We start from the raw sequence: 16882 nt of genomic DNA on the forward strand, positions 1-16882 counted from the left end.
TAATTGTTCTTTCAACTTCTTTGCATCCTTTGTCCATTTGTTATACAGGGGGACGGAAAGGTCTGCTTCCAACTCCAGATGAATTTCCTCACTTTGAAGGAGGCCGTATGGATGGAAATCGAGAACCAGGTGAAAATATATTACTTTATGCAAGACTGACCACCATCAAATGTTGCTGTCCCTTCTATTTTTCAGTTGCAGCTTAATCTAGTTGTTACTGTACTTTATAAATAGCCTAATGGCATCTAGAAGCACTTCACCAGATTTTATATTGCCATTTATCTGAATACTGTAATTCAAAAAAGGGGGAAAGCTGAATAGGCTACCATATGATCTTTCTTACTGTTTTTAATTCCTAGATAGATACAGATATATGGAACTACAGATTAAAACTGGCCTGGATTTTCCTATCATGATCCAATAGTCCTCAATCTGTTTTAGATTTCTCCAAAAAGTTTCTCCAGCAACCCCCTTCAGTTCCCTGTTGGGGTAAGGGGTGGGAAATATTTAGCGCTTTGACTACATCTGGCACATAGATTTCAACCAAGCCTCATACGTAAGAAGTTAAGCAGCAACAGATTGCAGAAACTACCCCATTTTTACAGAGAAGGCAGATTATTTCAGAGAGACACATTTTTCCTTAATATAATGGACTTAGAGGCAGGCCTGTACAGTTCAGGTAATCGGTAATGAGACAAAGTTGCTTTCCCATCTTTGTTGCATGCTGCAAAGGAGGTTTCCCTTTCTCAGTGCCCAGCATGCAAATGTAGAGGGGGTTCCTGTAGAGCAGTGTTTCCCAGACTTGGGTCTCCAACTGATTTTGGACTACAACTCCCATCATCCCTAGCTAGCAGGGCCAGTGGTCAGGGATGATGGGGACTGTAGTCCCAAAACATCTGGAGAACCAAGTTTGGGAAACACTGCTGTAGAGGAAGAATGAGCTCTGCTGCTTCAAGTTTTTGATAAGGGAAGGATGGAAAGAGGTACTCGTACCATAGAAAGACACATTTTTATCATAATCTACTCCCCCAGTCTCCTTCAGTAATACCAAGAGCTTGGTGATTTTTCTGCAAGCGCTGTTCTTTTGCTTGTTCCTTTCTCACAAGAAATATGTCCATTGCCTGTTTTCCTATCAATCTCTATCCCTTCTCTGTCTAACGAAAGCAGAAAGTACAATCTCTACAGCAGCTCGCCTGGGGTGGAAAGGGGGTAGAACCTTCATCATCAGAGATAGTGGAACAGAAATTATTTGTGTGCTTAACTAAGAAAAGACAATGAGCCATCGTCCTGAGGTAAATTGGATGCTACAAAACATTTATTTCGTTGTAATATTTACAAAAGATGTTGCTAGAAGGGGTTCCAAGAAGAGATTATTTGCTGCACTATACCAATACTTGTCTCTCTTGATTTTTTTCCATCATGGTTAGGTCCCCGCCAGGATCATCCACCTCATGATGGTCATTCTCCGGCAAGTCGAGAACGTTCTTCCTCAATCCAGGGAATGGACATGGCATCACTGCCACCTCGCAAGCGTCCTTGGCATGATGGACCAGGAACCTCTGACCATAGAGAAATGGAAATTCAAGGAGGGCCTCCAGAAGAGAGGGGGAAGGGTAAAACTTAATTCTTTGAGATTAGAGAATTGTCTCTAGAAATTTTAATTTAAAATATTAATGGAAGTATCAACATTCCTATATGCAGTGCTAATTTTCCCTACCAATTATCTTTAACTCTGCACTGTTTCTGCAGTGGAACAGGAGGCAGGAAACTCAGACACCGTACTTTGATCTTATGTATTGCATGGCTGGAAAGCAAATGAACTAGTGCATTTTCTTATTTCAGTTTGCAATATTTTTATTCCAGGGCGTGGGAAGTCAGGACCTTCACAGAGAATGTCAAAATCTGGGAGATCCAGCTCTTTGGATGGAGAACACCATGATGGATATCATAGAGAAGAACCCTTTGGAGGACCTCCAGGAGGCAATAACCCTTCCCGAGGGAGGAGTGGGAGTAACTGGGGAAGAGGAAGTAACATGAACTCAAACCAGTCAAGGCGAGGAGGTTCTCGAGGTGGCGGAAGGGGTCGATAGAAGAGGTTATGACTGGGCAAGTCCCAGTCTTTCTAGGACAGTATTTAAATACACCTATTGCAGAATCATTGAGAAAGTAATTCTGCAGTCCCACAAACCTGGACTCTATAAATGGAGATAAATGAATGTGCATTAGTTCCTAAGAAGGTCTATTCAAAGATTAAATGCCAGCTAGTAATGCCATCACAACTACCTTTGTTTCATTCTCCTTGCCATCCCAGTCCCTCATCACTTCCATATTTCTTGCAATGATTTTTGAAGATAAAAGCTGGATGTTTTTTAGTGTTGTGAGACATGGAGCACCTCCACAAATTTCAGTTCATGTCCAGAAGAACTTGTTTCTATATGTACAGTTGTCAGGAAAAAGTTGAGTTGTTTTTGTATGAATACAGAATGCAATTTGTCCAAAAATTAACAAATGGAGTTTGTGGTTTTTTATATACATATTTTCACATCTTCCCTCTATCATTCCCCACACAGTATCTTCCATGTAGTATAAACTGATGCATAGACTGCATTCTTGTCTCTGGATACAAAAGCATTGAGTTGTCAGAATCTTGACAACTTACTTGTGTTATACTGATCTTTTTAAAAAATATATATATTTATTAAGTTTTATAAAAACAACAACAATCAATACAAACAAACCAATACTAAATAATACAGCCATAAAAAACAAAAACAAAATTTACAATAAAAACAAAAAACTTATACTATCCTTAACCTCTGTCCTTAATATTGTATCCTGACTTCCTCCTATCCTTCCTGCGTTCCTTGTAAATCATCTTTAGTAATTTCTTACCATCTTAAAACATCTTACTTTACTATAATAAAATCATTAATCTAATCTAATCTCTTAACTCATTTCCTCACAATTCCAACACACTTAACCAAACTTTAAATCTACAGTCTAGCTTTTCTTCCAAATTATATCTAATTTTCTATCATACAATAATTTTTAAAGTATATTTTAAATTTCTTTCACTCTTCTTCCACCGCGTCATCCCTCTGGTCACGAAGTTTCCCGGTCATGTCAGCGAGCTCCATATAGTCCATCATTTTTATCTGCCATTCTTCAATCGTTGGTATTTCTTCTGTCTTCCAGTTTTTACTTATCAAAATTCTAGCTGCTGTTGTGGCATACATGAATAAAGTTCTATCACCTTTTGGAATTTCTTGGCCTAGGATGCCCAGTAAAAAGGCTTCTGGTTTCTTTTTAAATGTATTTTTCAACACCTTTTTCATTTCATTATAAATCTTTTCCCAGAAGTCTTTTACCTTTGGACACATCCACCACATATGGAAAAATGTTCCTTCTGTTTCTTTACATTTCCAGCACTTATTACTTTGTCAATGATAATTTTTTGCCAATTTAACCGGTGTCAAATACCATCTATACATCTATTTTCCCTAAGCAAATTACATGCTGAAAATTTTATCCTAGTTTTCCACAATTTTTCCCAATCCTCCAACATGATGATGTGCCCCACATCCTTAGCCCAGTCTATCATTGTTGATTTAACCATCTCATCTTTAGTGTGCCGTTCAAGCAGTAAATTATACATTCTGGAAAGATTTTTAATCTTTGGCTCTATCAATTCTGTCTCCAACTTGGATTTTTCTAACTGAAAACCAATTTTTCTATCTGACTTAAATGTCTCATTAATCTGATAATATTGCAGCCAGTAGTGTTATACTGATCTTGAGGGATATCGAACAGAAGCAAAATTTACTATCACAAAAGACGTTATTTGAACAATCAGTGTCCATTTCCCCCAAAATTTGTGTGAAAGTATGCAGTGTCTATATTCGCCATTCACTGTGGACACAGAGTCACTGGAATTAAGGTATGAGTTGTAGAAACAATTCATTGAGTGATCTTCTGACACAATCTTAAAAGTGCAATTTCAACAACTAATATTACCAAAGTTTTGGATTTTGGCCAGTAAAGAATACCCAGAATTGGCAAGTGAAGCTATTATCCATATTTCTCAGCAATGGTGACCATGAAAAACAAAACAAGAAACAATTTAGCTGAAGGAAATTAGATGCTTTTCTAATATCACCCCTTAATGGAATGAAATCTAGAAGAACAAACATGCTCAGGTGTTCCACTGGAAGTGTCTTTAAAAAAAATTGCTTTTCAAAAGCTTTTCTGTCTTTTTGCTAAAAGTCATTAGTGTTTTATTATTACTAAATAAGTAAACTTATGTATATTGCTCTAAATTATTATTTTAGGATTATTAATGTACATTATTAGCATTATTAAGTATAAATCAAAAGTGAAAATGTGAAAGTGGGTCTTGGGTCTGGACAAGTTTAAAACCACTAAGGGTTATACTGCATACCAACCATGGAACAAAAAAATCACTGAGCTTTAAGACTTCTGTCACAAGGAATCAAAACTCCTTGGCCTAGGCTTTAATTATTCAATTTTATTAACAAAAATGACACATTACACATATCTGCAAAGCAAGTGAACGTAAAGCACATACTGTACATGTTTCTCCATTTCTCTTTGGTAGAGTTTATTCCAATAGTGAAGCCTACCCAACTGCAGAAGAAAAGAACCAGAAAACAGCATTCTGGTGAAGTTTATTTTGTGCTTTTAAGTTTTGTTAAGTGTTTGTAGACATATTCTACAGAGAAGCTTTGGAGTTTCTACGTTATACTGCTCCATTTCTCAAGAGATGATCTGACAATATTAAAAATATCTGAAAACCTTTTAGATGTGGTCAGTGCAGAGACAAAACTGGTTCCAGCTAGCTCTGGGAATGCCTGCTCCTTTCTCCTTAGGTTCCTTCCACCTCAGCCGCAGTTAAATGGGAAATATGCATAGCAATCTTAAGCACAGTTATAACCAACCATTTAAAAAAAAACACCAGTAAAATATTGTTTTCAGCCCCTATTGGATCTGAGGTTTTTTTAATGAGTCATTCAAATCAGTTTCACTTCTGAAAGTGCTATCAGCTAGTTTTGTAAACACTCCTATTGAGACCCAAGAAACTTCAAAACAAGTTTACAAAAAACTGAATCTAACCATTTATTTCAAATGACAAGGGACTGAACAACTATGTATCTACACGAATACAAAAATGTACACTAATACAAAAACCAATCACAGCCCAATCTGAATGCACCCTCCCAATGTTGGTGGCTTGTGGGAGGACAGAATACTATGCTTGTTACTCCCTGACAGCAAAGAGATGTGCTACTGGTAGGGTAGAGGCTCTACTATAGTGCAGGCTCCACCTTTGATGGGTGGAAAGCCAACAATAAGATGCGAAATGGGTCAGGATGCCAGGGCTCTGGATCCTGTGCTTCCTCTGAGGGGCTTGATCCTTAGGTTTCTCAGCTATGCTAGCTTGGAGCTGGCACAGCAAAAATATAAGAAAGAAATCCCCCTTCCACCCTGGCAAGCAAAAGCAGCAGAGTATGAGATAAAGCACCCTCTGCTCTACTGATATCAGGGCAGGGTTAGCATACCTGTTAGGCTATGTACCTGGGTGTAAGTCCCTTTTAACTCAGCAGGACTTCCTTCCGAGTAAACATAGGATTGCACTGTTAAATGTGCTCTACAATGTGTCATGCTAATTAACACTTTTTTAAAGTCCCAATTAAAAGATTTCAGAATATTTTTATCACACAGTTTAACAACACTTAGCACCATTTTGATTCAGAACTATCTGCCACAGCCTGATTTCATTACAATGCAGGACCCACAAATCACAAGTTTGAAAATGTAAACAAATAGGCCATCTAATAGCAGATCACAACCTAAAGCCATAACCCCATGCATTTTTTTAAGTCTCACTAGGACTTGCTTCTACTGTAGTAAACATGCACAGGATTGGGCTGTAAATCAAGTAGTCAAAGTATCTATTCAGACATACTAGCTACTAAACTACTTTCAAGTTTTACATTTCGTGTCCCACACTGATGCAGCATTTGTGTTTGGCAACAGTGCTCTAACATTCCCACTACAGCAAGAAGCCTTTCTCAGTAACGTACTTTAGAACTGATAGTTATTTGCATATCATTTTTATTGTTTTCAAAAATGTTTTATTGAGAGCTACAGACTTTGGAAAACTAATACTTTAACATTTGGCTGCAAACTCTTAAGCCATTTTGCAAGGCTTTAATGACTTCAAACAACACTAAAAGCCACAATTAAGAGGCAGCTTCAATTGTTAGTTTTAAAATTACATTATATGCAACTTACACTGCCAAAGTGTAGTGTTTGCAGCTGCTGTAGGTTTAAGTGGTTTACAGATTACATTTGTGGAGCAAAATGAACTTTACTCAGGTGATTCTGGTAGTGCATATTGATATATTAAATATGTCTATGTGATACCCATCCATCACACCACACATCAATACTTCTAAGCTATAGCAAGAACTAGGAGCCTGTGCAGTTCAGATTCAACCCATGGGCTTACAAAAATCTTCAATGCAAACATGGAATAAGTTATGACAGAATCGTATATGACAGATAGCCCCATGATCCAAAGAAGTTGAGGAGAATATATTCAGGCACAGCTTTTTCACATATATTGTGATTTCCCAAAGTCACAATGAGAGCATAACCCATTATGGCAGAATTAGGCTCCGTGTCTATATTATACTTGTCTTTAAAATCACTGATGTGAACTTCAGCAGTCTCATGGTCATGCCGTTTTGAATATATCAGACAGAAGTCATTGCTTGATTAGGAAGTATGCTGTAAGTCAGCCGAAGAAAGAACTTGATATTCTTGTTATGGATAAACAAAGTACTGTATATACTGATACTGCTGACTTTTAGTAAGGCAAGAGGTTACATGGAAATTGGGAATGTTATGATGCTAGGGAACTGAATGGAAGCAAATCACAACAGCTTCCAAATTTATTTCTTGCTCTGGCTCTGAAAAGCTGAAGAGACAAACTGATGATTTGCACCATCTCATTTTAAGAGAGTATAAGGTTCAACTACCGGTACTTGTTACCGAAAGCACACTTTTAGAGCAGCTTTTTCTGAAGGAAAAAGAGCTGATCAGGCAAGTAGTAAATAGCAACTTCTCCCCCCCCCCCCACCATGCATCAGAGGCTGGAAAGGATGAGGAACCATCCAGTCAGTAAACCTTCTCGACACATACACACCAGGTAGCCATCTCATCCTCACTCACTTGTGCTCTTCCTCTGGGTGGTGCAGAGATGGGGACTGAGCCCAACATAGTTAATAGCAAGTGGGAGTGTAATTCTTGCTACTATCATGTAGTCTTTCAGCCACTCTCTGCAGCAAGAGACAGGCAAGTGAAGCTTGCCACTACTTGTAACAGACCATTCCAGAAGAAATGAACTATCTGCTTGTATGCTCTAAGCAGCGCAACGCAGAGATGAGAACAGATCAGCTGCTTCTCCTTCAAAATAGAAGTGACATCATTGAAAACACTTTCATAAAAGCATGTTTGATATATTATCCAGTTGGGTTCTAAGACAGAGGTAGGTCTGGCATCAATGTGCACCCTCAGGGAATCTGCCAACACATACTTGTACACTTGGCTGGGTCTGCCTGTTAAACAAAACAACCCCCCCCCAAAAAAAAACCTCATCACCTGCCACTGAGAGGGCATCTGAGTGGTTTCAGAGAACAAGGGAAGACACAAAAAGACCTTTTCCCAGTACCACTGTTAAAGCCCTTAATTGGTTCATTTGCTTGAATAGCTTGTTCAGCCAAGTTCATACACCTTTGTTGCAAGTAACTTCAACTATCCTTTTCAACTGCCTTGTGCGAAGGATGCAGTGTCCTGGTAAGGTTACTCAAGTGCTCCTCGGCCCTCCATTCGAAAAGATAAACAGTAAAGAGACTTTCTCCGACAAAATGCCCCATGGGCAGTCAGGTCTCGCCTGGAGACGATGTCCCGTGCTGCGCGTTGGTTTGGAGACAGGCACGGGGCTCTTTACCACAGAGATCGATCTTGTTTTCCCACATCGGCTTCGCCTCGACGACAGTCCTCACACCGGCAGTGTTTTGGACACGCTGCGTCGCACAGCGCCGCCCAAGAACCCGCCGACATAGCGCAGTCCGGTAGTCCCGCCAGGTACAGAAGACAGCAAGTAGACTCCGCCGGCTCCCAGCTGGACGACGGCCCCCAGCGTGGTGAGAAGGGTGCTGCGGAGCCCAAGCGCCGCGTACAGAGTGCCGCCCACCGAGGCTAAGTAAAGGAGAGCCAGGCCGCGGCGGTCGGGCTCGCCCAGGAGGCGGCTCGGGCCCCGTAAAAAGCCCGCGGCGCCCAACGCGAAGGTGGAGCCCAGCGACCAGAGCAGCGCGAACTTGCGGAGCAACAGGAGCGACCCGTAGAGAGCGGCGAGGCCGAAGCAGAGCACGGCCAGCAGCAGGCACAGCGCGCTCCCCACCAGCCGCTGCCAGCGGGACAGACCCGTCGGCAGCCACGGATCCGGCTCCGGCTCGGCTGCCCACGGCCACGTCTCTGTCGCGGGGAAAGGGTTGATCCGGCCAAGCCAAGCCCCCAACCCCGAGCCGGGCTTCTCCGCCTCATCTCGCGGCGGGTTCTGAGGCGCCGACAGGGCCGCTGAGTTGCCGCCCGCCTTGGACTGAGCTAAGTACTCCTGCAATTGCCGGTTCAGATCCGCCATCTTGGGGAGAAGGCGAAGGGCCTTTTGGGAAAGCGCTGGGATGTGAAGACAGTTGCCGATTGGTCAACTGTCTGCCAGAGTAATGCACTTCCGTGGTTTTTCTAGTCGCCAAGGGAATAGGGTTTACGTCATCAAGGGCTTGGCTCTACTTTTTCCTTTAGAGACGCTGAACTATAGAGGTATGAAACGGAGAGAGTGACTATCATGTGGAGAAGAAACGTCAGCCCCTTTGGACCTCGGTTTTTCCCCCCCTTCCCCAGCTGGCGGGGGCGGGTTCTAGAATTTTACTATTGCTGTGATAAGGCTGCTGCGTATTCAGTCAGAAACAATTACGTAGTGGTAGAAAAGAAAGAAATGCTTGTTCTATCCTATTGTAAAAGTTAAGTAACGGTATGCTAGTTTAATTGAAGTCATTTACAGTATTACTACAGCAGCTCCTCTTTGGAATGCCTCCCTGATTTCATTTGCCATGTCAAGATCACTATGAGCAACTTTGTCACGGGGCAAGGGTGGCAACTTGAATAAAATATTGGGGGTCCAAGTAAGCCTTGCCCCACAAAAGACTCGGTGCACGCACACTATTTGAATAGCAATGCCCATCAACTTGGAGGCCCCTCTATAGTTCTGCGCCCTTCCCTCTCATTCCTATAGCTCATACACGAAAGCTCATACCAAGAACAAACTTAGTTGGTCTCTAAGGTGCTACTGGAAGGAATTTTTTATTTTGTTTTCACTTGAAGATGTTAAAAAAGAATGCGCGAAGATTAGTTTCAATAAGGGCAAAGCTTGTCCTGAATAACGGCTGCAGATCTGAGAGGTTTATTGTTGAAAGGATAGTAGAGGCATGTAATGGACTTCAATGACTGCCCCTGAATGACCATAATAAGCATAAGTTTTATGCTTTAGGGGGCGTCTTCATAGTCTCCCCTGTCCCTTTGGGGCTGCTCCCACCACTGCGGTGCTTACACGATTGGTTTCCATTACCTACTCAGCCCTACAGAGCACCAACAGCCGCGCCTTTAGCTCCCTCACGTCCGTCTCTTTCCCGCAAGCTTGGCTCGTGCCCTGCCGCCCAAGCGCTCCCACCGCCTGGCCCGCCCACCGGCCGGCCGCGACTATTTCATTATTTATTATTTCATTCCCTTTCTAGGAAAAGTATGTGCTGGGCCGAGCCGAGGGGCGGGAAGAGGAGGCCGCCCGTCTTCTGAAGGCGTTGGGGGGTGGGGGCCGCGCCACTGCGGCTGACCCAGGGCGGAGGACAGGCGAGAGCCAAGCGGGCTGGGCGCTACTGCCTGAGCCGGGAACCGAGTGGCTCTAGAGCGCGGGCGGGTCTCGGGCTCTCCACGCTTGTCAGGACAGCCGCCGCCGCCTCAGCGCGGGGCCGAGAGCCGCCATGACGGGCAGGTAGGAACTGAGCAGCAGGAGAAGCCCTCGGGGTCCTCCCCTCGCCAGCGCCGGCGGTGAGGGTGGGCAGAGAGAAACTCCGTGGCCTCTGGCTCTTGGAGCGGGCAGTTCAGCCCCGTTTCCAGTCGAAAGCCTTCCCGCCGCCGGCAGCCCCCTCCTGGCCGGTGATATTATCACTTGCGCGCTCGGAGCAGCCCTTGGGAGTGCCCAGAAATCGGCCAGCTTAGCTTTCCCCCCTTCCCTTCGGGATCTAAAGCATGAAATTATGTCAGGAAGGTGTTTACGAATTGGGCTTTCCACGGAATTTGAGGCTGCCTTTTTTATTGCTGCAGACCGCTTTGTGAGGCCTTTTCAACACACAGTAGTGTTTTCTGCCCCAGAAAGTTTCCTGTGCCACAATGCGACCTTTTTAGGGTGCCCAAGACTCGCTGTTGCTTCTGCTACAACAGACTAACCCCACCCTGGAATGTGTGACGCTTGTCATTTTTGTTTTAATTGTTTGGTTCAATAGTGTACTGTATATGCAAAGCACAGACACTTAGCTGTTACTGGGCATATGAAGGAAATAATGAAGGAAGCATCTCTCCAGCAAGGGCAGAGTGAATTTCCCTCAAGGAGGGACCGCAGAGAACTAGCCTGTGGACCTGTGTCATTCTGGTTACACTAGAACAGGATGTAATAATGGCATCTGCAATACCAGGGGTTTATTCACCTAGTGAGATTTATACTATCATCTGCCAACAGTACCCTTCATAGGACAGACAGGTCAGTCTGATAATTGAAATGGTAATATCCATAAATCAGTGAGAGAATATTTCCACCTCTCAGGTCACTCTGTAAATGACCTTAAGGGTGACCATTCTGCAACAAGAAACAATACAACATGAAACTGCTAATTCATCAATAAGTTCCGTGCCATCACTTATGGGTCAACTTGAAAGGAAGGATTTTTATCACACTGTGTGTGTGAATTTACTTACCATTATCAGGATATGACTTTCTTGCCAATGGTTTTCAGACGTACTACAGGAGTTAATCTTAGCAATTAGCACTAATTTGCTACTGCAAAAGGTGTACATATTTAACATATATTTCAGTTCATACTTTTATTGCAATTTTTGCATCTTATTGCCATTCAACTCCCACCTTGCAATTTTATTCTTTTTAATACCTACCAACTTTCACTTTATGCATCTGAAAAAGTGGGCATGAGTCCCAAAAACCTTATGTCATGTTACATTTGTTATTCTTTAAGGTGCCATAAGATTCTGATTGTTTTCTTGCCAGGAATTAACACAGCTGCACCTCTGTAACTATAATTAGACATTAATCGCTAGTGTGAGTGACCATCATGTGAATGTTCCCCATGTTATCTGTACATTGAACAGATGTAGGTAGGAAGAAGAATGGATTGGAGATCCCAATGAAGTTTTGGGTTTTATGTATGAGCTGCCTGTGTGTATATGTACTGTATCCCATCTATTGCTTTCTGCATGGTTTTCTGTGGTCCCTAACATTTAGGGCAGGAGGAATCAGAACTATTTCTTTCCCACCCTGTGTAAAACTACAGTAATTGGGACAAATGGAGCACTGACCACATAATGCTATGCATGTTAACTTAGAAGTAAGTCCCACTGTGTTCATTCGGGCTTACTCACAGGTAAGTGTGTATAGAATTGCATTTGAATGTGTTTCATAACGTATTATTTCCCAGTTCTTTGGGCTCCTTGTAGCTCAGGTGGAAAAGTTATAATGATTGATTATGACCAGAAGGAATTACCGGTGAAGGAAGCATGTGTTTCACTTTCTCGCGCTCATCTGTTTGATTATATGGCTATTTTGTTAAGTAACTAAAAGGAGGAAAAGCTATAACAATTTATAGTTACACAAAAACAAGACATGATTGTTAGAATTAGATTCTTATTATTTAAAACAGGTCTTATAAAAGACTTAGAAATTATAAGTTTGTTGAAGAATCCAGTTTGCGGATTATAGCTTTTCCTCCTTTTAGTTACTTAACAAAATAGCTCAGGTGGAAAAGTTATAGTGATTGATTATGACCAATGGTCCCTGATTATGACCATTCTGTGAAATGAATTCAGCTGTACTTCCATTTTCTCCCCAAAGCAACCTTGCATAAGCAGTGTAAGTTCAAGATGGATAAGGAGTTGTTTAGGAAGTACTTGAAACAAGTTCAGGTATTCAGGGTCAGTTGAATTTCTTTATAGAATACTAAAGTAACTGGCCGGCCTTGTCTCGGAAGTTATTTGTATCATCTGAGAAATTGTGGAGAACAGGTGAGGTACCACAGAACTGGAGAAAAAGGTGTTGTTGTTGTTGTTGTTATTGTTATAGTTATATCACTGTCTCAATCCTCAAAAATGGGGAAAAGGAAAAATTGGAAAACTACAGACCACTCAGTCTGACTTTGATATTGGAAGAGGAGTTAATTTTATAAGATTAAAGTAAGATCAGTGCCTGCTTGGGATACCGCATGGGAACTACAGAAATGCCACCTTGGGTTGTAGGGTAGAAGAATGCAGGATGTAAATGTAAGAAAATTAATATATCAAGGAGTCCATTTGGGAGCACTTTGATAATGCAGTTATTAATAGAAGACAACATTGATTTTTAAAAATGTATATTTTTGAAAATGTGCATTTTTGAAAATATTACTAGTTTAGTGGATTGTGACAATGCTATGGATATAAATTATCTTTATTTCAGCAGAATGTTTTACAAAGTTTATAATAATATTTTTATTAGCAAACAGCTTAATGTTGGCTAGATGATAGCACTATCAGGTGATTCCCAGAAGGTTGGAAAATTGTTCAGAGATGGCTAATGGAAAGAGGTTTCAAGTGGGGTGCTGCAGAGCTTTTCCCTTCACCCAGTACTCCTTAATGTTGTAATCAATGACTTTGATGAAGAGGCAGAAGGCATGCTTGTCAGATATGTGGTGAGGATACCAAACACATCAAAAATAAAATTCATCACATCAAAAATAAAATTCAAAACGACCTTTATCAAATATCTCACTTCGCTTCTTCATTATACAGCTTTAGGCACCAGGTGAAAACATTCCTCTTCAACCAGGGCTTTGGCTGGTTAACATTCTAGGTCCTTTAAATGTGTGTATAGAAGGGAGGTTATTGGTTTGTTTTGGTTTTGTTCTTGTTTTTATTATGTATATTGTGCTTTTGTTTTCGTATCTTTATGTTGTGAACCGCCCTGGGATCTTCAGATGAGTGGCGGTATACAAAATAAATAAATAAATGGAAAACAGACAAAATTTACAAAATGAAATTCAATAGAGACAAATGCAAAATTCTAGATTTAGGCTAAATAAATAAATTATCCAGGTACAGGATGTGGGATACCTGGCTTGGCAGTGGCACATGTGGAAATAGTCTTGGAATTGTAGTCAATCACACGTTGAAACAAGAGCTATTTGTGTGCTGTGGCTGCACAAGAGGCTAACTTGATTTTTGGCAGTACAGTATTAACAGAACCATGATTTCCAAGTCACAGAAAGTAATCGTTCTACTTTATTCTGCATGGGTCACATGTTATCCTGAGTGCTGTGTCCATTTTGAGGTGCTGCACTTTAAGAAGAACATGGACAAACTGAAAAAGGTTGAGAAGGGCAATGAAATGATCAGCAGTATGGAAAATGAGGAATAGTTGAAAGAACTGTGTATGCATAGTCTGAAGAAGGAAAGACTGAGAGGAAATGTTGATAGCGCTCTTTCAATCCCTGAAAGGCTTCCACATAGAAATAGGAGACTTGTTCTCTGCTTCCTTAGAGAACAGGGGGTAGACCTAATGGGCTTAAGTTACAGATGAGTAGATTTCAGCTGAACATTAGGACAAATGTATTGATGGCAAGAGCAGTTTGACAACAGAACTAAGGTGGGTTTAACCTCACTGGAGGTCTTCAAGTAAAGTCTGGACAGTCATCTGTTGGGAAAGTTGTCACTCTAGATTTCCAGGCACTCACCAGCTTTATGATTCTGTGACTAATGGATTGTGAGAGGGATTAAGACTGCATTATTATATGCATAAGACAGGTGCACTAGGCCAATATAATGTTCACCTCCTTATCTGTGAGTGGAATTAACAGGTGCAGAACCAAAGGTACTTAATTTCAGTGCTCCTTGCTTGAAATATTTGGATCCATTGCTCTGAAAGATCATTAAGAAAGCTATTGTTTTCGTGTTTTAAAATGTTAAAAAGCAGGTAGAATATAGAAGGGAGTGATTTTGCCAGTACTTTGTCGTTTTTATGAAATAAATAGATTTTGGAATTGTCATTTCTTACTTGTAATACATCTAATTATACATCTGTGCTTGGTTGGGATACTGGGAAAAAAATTTCTGCTACTTGTTTGTGCTTCTTAGTTTAAAAGACTGATTTTCTGCATTGCTGGATTTTGCTGCTTTTTCTTTTTTCTTTCTTTCTTTCTTTCTTTCTTTCTTTCTTTTTTTGCTTGGATTTTTATATAGCCAGAGGGGGGTTAGACTAGATGACCCTCATTTCCCTTCCAACTCCACAATTTGATGATTCTGAGGTTAGGGAGGTCTGGATCATCCAAACAATATAAATGTTAGTCATGATTCCAGCTTATGTAATGTGATCTCCCTAAAGTGGGCGTGGAATTGTGTAAAGGAACAGCTTGAGTCTGTAACACTACTGCATCTCAGAGAGAACATAGTGGGGAATGGAATGTAAAGTATGTTTCTTTTCTCAGCTTATTGATATTCTGACTATATGTGGCTTTTGAAGTAAGCTTCAAAGCTAGCATGCTGTTTTCCAGCATTTGTTTTGCCAAGTGGCAATCAGATCACTAGGTTATATAGAACTGTGATGGAACTGGTCAAAGAAGACTGATACGAAGGAGTCTATTTCTGCAAGTAGTCTTCAGTATTAATTACTAAACAAATTTGGTGGGGGGGTTTCTCAGATAGCTATTCAGGTTTATTTTGATTCTATGATTTTAATAAATGAATCAAGGTACTTAAAGAATAAGATTTTAAAATTTTAGTTCTTGTTCAAATGACTCTGAACAAATTACACTAATTCAATGCTTGAAGAAAAGAAGGAAGATGCTGAATAGTTACAGAGCAGCATCTGCTGCATAAGAAGCATGGACTTGTTCTTGTAGTATTTCTGAGAAAAGCAGTTATCAGAAGAAACTGCTTCCTTGAACCTACAGTGTTACTGGTGGACTGCTCTTCAGTTATCCTCATACAGCTTTCTTCCCAGAGGTAATGAATTCCATGGCTGGCGTGAGACTTCGGGGGCTAGCATCTTCCAAACTCTATCAACGCCGGCAAGATCGTCTGAGTGGCACAGGGTCACTATGGAATGATGGGAAAGACAGGGCAGCTGGGATATTTAGGTAGGTTATTTGGATAGCTGTTTTAGATTAATGGTCTCGGATTATTGGAATGTTTCCTTTGAAGCAGGAAGGAAGGCAAAACTAAACAGGCTGACACGACTGTGTTTCAGTTTCCACTCTTTGTTTGAAGAGGTTTCTTTGGCTCTGATATTAACAGTTCTGAACAATAACAGGAAAACAACCATGAGAACTTTTGCCTCCTTGGTGATGCTGAGCAGGCTAACAATGTGGGAGTTGTAGGCACCACATAAACAAAAGGTTGTGGCGCTGTGTAGTCTTAATAGTCTTGTGAAAGCTCAAACTTTTGTTGGCACCTGGAACAAACCAATACTTTTATACCACCCAAAATAAGTCAGTTACATTATAAATAGTTTTCTATGTTATTTTCTTTCTTTCTTTTCAATTTATATATTGAATTGTCATACTGAAAAAACAATAGGGATTTGCCCTTCCCTTAAGATCTCTAAAACAGGGCAAAGTTCAGCAAGCACAGTGTTTCCTGTCTTTGTGATATGTACCCACGGAAGTAATGGTGGTATTCAAAATTATTACAAGAAACAATGCCCTTATTCCCTCTGGAACATGATCATATGAAGGATAAATTAAATAAACATGTCGATACCTATCATCACCTAGAAGACTCATGCTCAATGAGGCTTTTAATTTTTTTGCCAAATAGTCGTCAACACGTGTCTATTGTAGGGTTGCCATATTTTTTTTTGGGGGGGGACCGTTGTTTCGCATAACATAAAGCTATTTCTGTGCAGCTACAAGGGTTCACTGGATTGCATTTGGTCTGGTAGTAGAACCAGAAGCCTTTTCTTTTGTTCTAAGCAAATAATGTCTGGTCTGAATTGAACTAGGCTGTAGGCTCTGTGTCTTAATCTCATTTCCCATAGTAATCCATACACTAAAACGTTTCTGTTTTCGTGACTCACTTACATCCCATATGAAAATGTGTGGATTTGGTGCATGAGAGGGTACTGCTTTAGGTGCAGGGGAATTAAAGGGGAAGATGTTACAATAGAAGACAGGTTGATTTACTGAGATACTTTGGAAGAATACTGAAATAATTCAGAAGGGGAAGAATTGTAGATAAAATGGAAAGTGTAGGGCAGTGCTTTTCAAATTGTTCCACTCTCTGGGAGGTGTCTGAGCATGTTGTAGAGAACAGTTGGCATCAGTTGGGTCCTCCAGTTCTGGCTGGCATCTCAAAACCCAGAATCCTCAGCCACCTAACTTACTTAAATCAGATTTGTTTATGTGCATTAAAGGTGAATCAGAGACTTAGCTAAGAGGTGGCTACCTCTGGCAAAATCCTGAGCTCTTGATTTGCTTCTCTTTACTCCTGA

General features: G+C 41.0%; 3 protein-coding genes across 4 annotated transcripts in view; 2 read left to right on the forward strand and 1 right to left on the reverse strand.

The window, feature by feature from the left end:
* WDR33 (WD repeat domain 33) overlaps nt 1-2505 on the forward strand; it is a 48641-nt gene extending 46136 nt beyond the window's left edge. Inside the window, exons 20-22 of the mRNA XM_033149972.1 lie at nt 49-129; nt 1428-1613; nt 1864-2505. Of these exons, the coding sequence (XP_033005863.1) occupies nt 49-129; nt 1428-1613; nt 1864-2090 (494 nt within the window). The 3' untranslated portion in view covers nt 2091-2505. The remainder of the gene's footprint in view (nt 1-48; nt 130-1427; nt 1614-1863) is intronic.
* Nucleotides 2506-4505: 2000 nt separating this feature from the next.
* Nucleotides 4506-8928, reverse strand: SFT2D3 (SFT2 domain containing 3). The gene has a single exon (XM_033149973.1). The coding sequence runs from the start codon at nt 8723-8725 to the stop codon at nt 8084-8086; it is 642 nt and encodes a 213-aa protein (XP_033005864.1). The 5' UTR covers nt 8726-8928; the 3' UTR covers nt 4506-8083.
* A 1051-nt stretch (nt 8929-9979) lies between these two features.
* The window catches only part of LIMS2 (LIM zinc finger domain containing 2), a 28871-nt gene continuing 21968 nt past the window's right edge, over nt 9980-16882 (forward strand). The window contains exon 1 of one of the 2 annotated variants that reach the window (XM_033149976.1): nt 9980-10129. In XM_033149976.1, the coding sequence (XP_033005867.1) occupies nt 10119-10129 (11 nt within the window). In that variant the 5' untranslated portion in view covers nt 9980-10118. Of the gene's footprint in view, nt 10130-15235; nt 15531-16882 lie in introns of those variants that run through there. The other variant, XM_033149974.1, reaches the window with a different exon arrangement.

The sequence above is a fragment of the Lacerta agilis genome, chromosome 5 (genome assembly GCF_009819535.1).
Source record: "Lacerta agilis isolate rLacAgi1 chromosome 5, rLacAgi1.pri, whole genome shotgun sequence".
Taxonomy (NCBI): Eukaryota; Metazoa; Chordata; class Lepidosauria; order Squamata; family Lacertidae; genus Lacerta; species Lacerta agilis.